Source organism: Alexandromys fortis, unplaced genomic scaffold, assembly GCF_014885135.2.
Source record: "Alexandromys fortis isolate MF-2015 unplaced genomic scaffold, M_Fortis_MF-2015_v1.1 scaffold_243, whole genome shotgun sequence".
Classification (NCBI taxonomy): domain Eukaryota; kingdom Metazoa; phylum Chordata; class Mammalia; order Rodentia; family Cricetidae; genus Alexandromys; species Alexandromys fortis.
In genome coordinates this window covers 1,299,805-1,305,980 of record NW_026068121.1, presented here as the reverse complement: position 1 = coordinate 1,305,980, position 6,176 = coordinate 1,299,805, and the positions used below count along the sequence as shown (strand labels likewise).

Here is a 6,176-nt window from a genome sequence, read left to right as displayed (position 1 = left end):
TGCCTCTGCCTCCCAGATGGGGTCTCATTAGCTCAGTCTGGCCTCAGACTTACTCTGTAGCCTTGAACTCCGGATCTTTCTGCCCCCACCTCCTGAATACTGGGTTGACAGGTGTGTGCTGTCATCTCCCGCCATGGATCCCGGGGCTTCCTACACGCCAGGTCAGTGCCCCCCGCCCCCCAACAGAGTCCAGCCCTGCTCCTCCTGAGACATTTTTAAAGTGCTATTTTATTCTATGTGCTTGAACATTTGCTTGTTCGTACGTCTGTGTACCACGTGCGTGACTGGTGTCCCACGGAGGCCGGAAGGTGGGAGTCCGGTCCCCTGGAACCAAGTTATGGGTGATGGCTGTGAGCCACCGTGCGGGTGCTGGAAACTGAACCCAGGTCCTCTGGGAGAGCAGCCGATGTTACACTTAACCCCTGAGCCATCTCTCCAGCACCTTAGCCTGATTTTTACTTTTTCTTTGGAGATGAGGTCCTCACTACGTAGCCCAGTCCAGCCTTAAATGCCCCATCCTCCTGCCTCTGCTACTGAACTTTGGGGTGACAAGCGTGTCCACCACAACTAGTTCCGTGGGTGCTGGGGTAGACCTCGGAGCACTCTACCCAGTGGGCGCTGCTCTGTATCAAAGTATTAATACACAGTATTAAAGCTGTTAGTCCCTTCACGTCTTGCTCCTCAAGTGCCTGCTTGGGTGGCCTCCACCCTTCTCATTGTCGCCCAACCCGAACAGCACCACCCCCTCAGCCGCTGCCCAGGGCGGCCTCGGTGCCCTACCGTGCACATCTGCCAGGCTACCTGGTGCAATATTTGAGCCGCCCAGCAGGTTTTTCCTCTCAGCCTGCTCCGGGGGCCCTGAGCTGTTCTGTCCCCACCTCGCCTGGGCTGGGCACTTGTAGGCTCACTCGGCTGGCGCGCCTCTGCCAGGCACAAGACGCGTGCACCGATTCCAGAGCAAAGATGTCCAGCATCTTTGCCTACCAGAGCTCTGAGGTGGATTGGTGCGAGAGTAATTTCCAGCACTCGGAACTGGTGGCTGAGTTCTACAATACGGTAAGGGCCTGGGCAGGGGCTCTGGCCAGGGTGGGATGGGAAAGGTTTACCGAATGTTGGATTAAGACACAGCTCCTCCGCAGGGAATCTTGTAAGAGCAGTTGGCTGTCTCAGCTTGTATCCATTCATTCATTCGTCATCATGTAGAACTGAGATCAATGGTAGGTTTTTAGACTCACTTCTGAGGAATGGTGCTGTGATGGTGGGTGCATTGGCAGCCTTTAGAACTCCCAGAGGAGGCTTTTGGAGTCAGTGAGGTTGAACCTAGGCAGACTTTCTGGAGGAAGTAAGGATGCCTGTCCTTTTATCTGCAATCCTCCAGCCAAGGATATTCAACGCATCCCACTTTTCCCCTTCCATGATCCTATTTGAACCACTGCGATTTTTACCTTCCTGTGCCTGCTGACACACAGCACTGGGCGTACTCAGCTTTCAGTCGTCATCCGCAGCGACAGTGTTGGAGAAACTTGAAAGATGAAGGTAGGTAGAGGAGGCGACACGAGCTCGCTGTCACTGCCTGGAAGACAGCTGCTTAACCACAGCAAGCATCATCACTTCCCTTCTCTGGAGACAGGTTCTGGAACATGCAGCCCGGGCTAGCTGCCACGCGTGTCCTCTGGCGTTTGGATGCGAACGCTGGGACTGGAAGCCCGCACCCACCACACCCAATGCTAGCTTTTACTCAGCGTTTGCTGTGTGTACATCGTACAGACCTTTCCCCTCCACAATCTCATCTGATCCACACAGCCTTGTGGGGAGACGCGGAGACGCCAACAGGTGCTCCAGGGGACCAAGATAGCTGGAAACTAGCTTCGTACCTAAAACTAGACTTTGAGCTTCAGCTTGGCAGATACAAGGCACACTTGTGTGTGTGCATGTGTGTGTGTGCGTGCATGTGTGTGTTTCTGTGTGCGTCTGTGTTTCCTAGCAACAAAATGCAGAAATGACTGATAAGATGGTTTGGGGTAAAAACCAACAACCTGAATTCAATCTCTGGGGCTGACATGCTAGAAGGAGAGAATCAAAAGTTGTCATGTGACCTCTGCCCTGCCTGGAACCCCCCAGGGAGGGGCTGGGGTGTGGTCAGGGTGGAGCCCCTCCTCCTGCCTAGAATCCCCAATAAGGGGCTTGTTTCTGCGTGGTCTGTCCATGGTTCTCCGTTACCACCTAGTGTTCAGACAAATTTGAAACTGGTTCGACCATTTGGGAGAGGCAGGAGAGAACTGGGTTTCTACAGTTACTCTTTCTGCTCTCCCAGACGCCCTTATGGCCCAGAAATTCTCTAGACATCTTAGTCCGTTATGGTGGGTCCCCAATAAAAGGTCCCTAGCGTGTACTAAGTCAGGTTTGACTGGGCCTCGGCCTTTCAGCTCCAAATGCCCATCGTGCAGCCCTAGTGGGCAGTAGCGCCCATCACACCTGGTCACCACACAGCCCAGGACAGGGAGACCTCACACCCTCAGCCACTGGGACATTTCCACGCGCAGTCCGGTGTTTCACAAAATGAGAATGAAACGTTCCTCAGTATGAATCCATTTGGTTCTTTGCTTTTGTCTGGGGCTCACTCTGTAGTCCAGACAGCGATCTCGAGATCCATATCCACCCCATTCGAACTCAGTCTCCCAAGTACTATCAAAGGCGCCTGCCATCACACCTGACCTTGTTTTTAATTTTTCCTAATATATCTTATTTGTCCATGTATTTATTCTGTCTCTGCATGCTCTTCTGTGTAGAGGTTGGGGGACCAGAGAGACCTAACTGGTGAGAGTTTCTGGCTGTGCGAACTGGGTCTTTTTCCAGGGTTTATTTCCACTGCAACAAGGCGGAGAGCCCTGAGGGATATGTAAATGAGCCTGGATAAGGTTGTAAGCAATAAAACTTTATTGGCAGAAGCAGGGTGTGGTGATGTCCCATGCCTGCCAACCTCAGGAAGCTGAGAGGCAGGGAAGATTGCCAAGAACTAGGCCACCATGGCCTGGGTGTGACTTCCAATCTAGCCTGGACTACTGGATGCGGCTGTCAAAAGGACAGGGTGGAAATTGAAGGGAAGGGAAGGAAGGAAAGAAAACCAATCACGGTGCGCCTATCATCCCAGCGCTTTAGAGACTGAGGGGGATTATCCCCAAGAGTGCCTCAGCTACGTGGTGAGTTGAAGGTCAGCCTGGGCTACAGGAGACACTGCCAAAAAAGAGAAAAATAAGTTTGTTTGTTTCTTTGTTTTGGAGACATAGTTTCTCATTATGGCCCAGCCTATCCTGGAACTCACTTTGTAGGCCAAGCTGGCCTCAAACTCACAGAGATCCGCCTGCCTCTACCTCCCAAGTGCTGGGATTAAAGGCATGCACCACCACCACCCAGATACAAGTTTGTTCTTAGTGTATGTGGGCTATCCCCTTCTTGTTGCTCCATGTTGGCATACAGTACATAGACTGTAGGAACCACGGTCCAGCCTTGGCTAGTCAGTGCCCCCTGACAATTAGTTTTAGCATGAGAAACCATCTCAGCAGACAGGATTTATAAACTTAGAAAGCAATTCAGGCTGTTGAGTCACATATACATATGTGCCTATACACATAGATGGGAACAGGTGATGGAGGCTGTGACTACGTGAATGCACGTCTGCAGCTGGCTGGCGTGCATCTGATTGTGTCCGTCCAGCTCTGGGCAAGCAGGAACCCTGCCTCCAACAGGACAGAGAGCCATTGAGGAATGACACCCAAGGTTGTCCCTTGTCTTAGTTAGGGTTTCTATTGCCGCGAAGAGACACCGTGACCACGGCAATTCTTTTTTTTTTTTTTTAAATATTTATATATTTATTTATTATGTATACAATGTGTGTATGTCTGCAGGCCAGAAGAGGGCACCAGACCTCATTCCAGATGGTTGTGAGCCACCATGTGGTTGCTGGGAATTGAACTCAGGACGTTTGGAAGAGCAGGCAGTGCTCTTAACCACTGAGCCATCTCTCCAGCCCCCCCACGGCAATTCTTATAAAGGAAAGTATCTAATTGGGGTTGGTTTACAGTTTCAGAGGTTTAATCCACTGTTGTCCTGGGAAGAGCAGGGTGACGTGCAGGTAGACACGGTGCTGGAAACGGAGCTGAGAGATCTATGTCGTGATCAGTGGGTAGCAGGAGACTGACATATACTAGGCCTAACGTTAGCCTTTGAGACCTCCACAGGACACGCTTCCTCCACTAAGGCCACACCTCTTAATAGCGCTACTCCCTATGGGGCTATGGATCCCGATTCCATTCAAACCTCTGCTGATCCACACACATGGACAAAATAAAACAAGCGAATCACCAGAAGGCTCCCCAGGAAAAAGTGGAGTATATTTACAGTGATTTCCTGAGCCACAGCCCACAGTAGGAGAAGGTGGCTTTGAGAATGAATCACCTGCACTTGTCATAGAGTCTGGCTCATAGCCCAGGCTAGCCTCTAACTCAAGATCCTCCTGCCTCAGTTTCCCAGTTGCTGGAATAACAGGCAATGCCACTGCACTGGTCTTCTCTTTTTCCTTTTCATTTTTCTTTTCTTTTCTTTTTTTCTGTGTGTGTGTGGGGTAGAGTAGTGTTCCTGACAGGGTTTCTCTGAGTAGCTCTGGCTGTCTTGGAACTCACTTTGTAGACCAAGCTGGCCTTGAACTCACAGATGTCCACCTGCCTCTGCCTCCCGAGTGCTAGGATTAAAGGAGTGCACCACCACTGCCCGGCTTTCTTGTCTATTCTTAATAATTTTTTTTCTTTAGACAGGCACTGGCTGTCCTGAAACATACTATGTAGACCATGCTGTCCTGAAACTCACCAAGAACTGCCTGCCTCTACATCCAGAGCTCCAGAATTAAAGGAGCACGCCACCATTCCCACTGAACAAACTTTTAAATTACACGTTGCAAAGACTTATTTTGGCCAGGAATGGTAACCAAGCTTTTAATCCCAGCGCACCAAAAACAGGCAGGATCTCTGTGAGTTCAAGGCCAGCCTCATCTACATTGCAAGTTCTAGAACAGCCAAGGCTATATTAAGAGACCCTGTCTCAAAGTAACCAAAAAGTTCTTTAAAATTTTAAATTATGCATATGTGGGGGGGGGTACGTGCATGTGCGTGCCCTCAGAAGTGTGTGTGTGTGTGTGTGTGTGTGTGTGTGTGTGTGTGTGTGTGTGTGTGAGGACAAGCGGAAGATACACTACACAGAAGCCGGGCGTGTGGCCGAGGTTCCAGGCACCTGACTGCTAACTGAGGAAGGGGGTAATAGAAAAGGAAATGGCAGCACCAGGAAATCAGGATGGGAGTGAAAATGGTCTGAGACTATGGTGCCCAGGAGAAGGGCGCCTGGCTGGTGGTGTGGAAGAAATTAGAGACCAGGTTGTATGCAGACGGAACCAGGGCCAAGCCAGAAGCAAGGAGCCATGGACCCTCCTTGAGAGGTGAGCGTCATAGCACGACATCGGCTGGGGCACCTGGATGATGCATGTCCGTGGGCTGAAGGAACCAAGTAGGACCTGTGGGAAGGCCCAGGAGAGCTGGCTGCAGTGGGGTGGAGGGTGACCTACACTTTGCCCCTGTTTGCACTGGCCAGCTGGCTTTGGGTTTGCCAAATGCTTGGAGTTTCAAGGCTCCCAGGCTCCCAGGGACTATATTTATGTACTTATCTGCACATGTGTGTTTGTTTGTCTATGTGTCTGTGTATCTGTGTGGGTGTGTGCTATATGTGTCCAGGAGCCTTGAGAAAAAGGCAGTGGCTGACTCGTGCTGGACTTACAGGCGCTCGTGAGCTGTCTGATGTGGGTGCTGGGAACTGAACTTGGCTTTGACAAGCACAACAAGTGCTCCGAATTGCTGAGGTGTTGAAATATGAGCGGCAGGGCTGCGTCCCCAACACCCCGGCCGCTTGGCTAGCTCATGCCCGAAATAACAACACGCAAACTGTATTCATTTAAGAACTGCTTGGCCCATGAACTCTAGCCCTTACAGGCTAATTCTCGCACCTGGACTAGCCCATTTCTAATAATGTGTGTAAGCACCCCAAGGTGCGCTTACCGGGAAGATTCTAGCCTCTGTCCATCCTGGGAGAGTTGAGCATGGCGTCTCTGCTCCAGCAGAGCTGTCGGGTCTCTC

General features: G+C 51.1%; 1 protein-coding gene across 1 annotated transcript in view; it reads left to right on the top strand.

Annotated features, from left to right (window-relative positions):
• The first annotated feature begins 957 nt into the window (after positions 1–957).
• Positions 958–6,176, top strand: part of Acer1 (alkaline ceramidase 1) — a 22,194-nt gene continuing 16,975 nt past the window's right edge. The window contains exon 1 of the mRNA XM_050125283.1: positions 958–1,056. Coding sequence (XP_049981240.1) covers positions 964–1,056 — 93 coding nt within the window. The 5' untranslated portion in view covers positions 958–963. The remainder of the gene's footprint in view (positions 1,057–6,176) is intronic.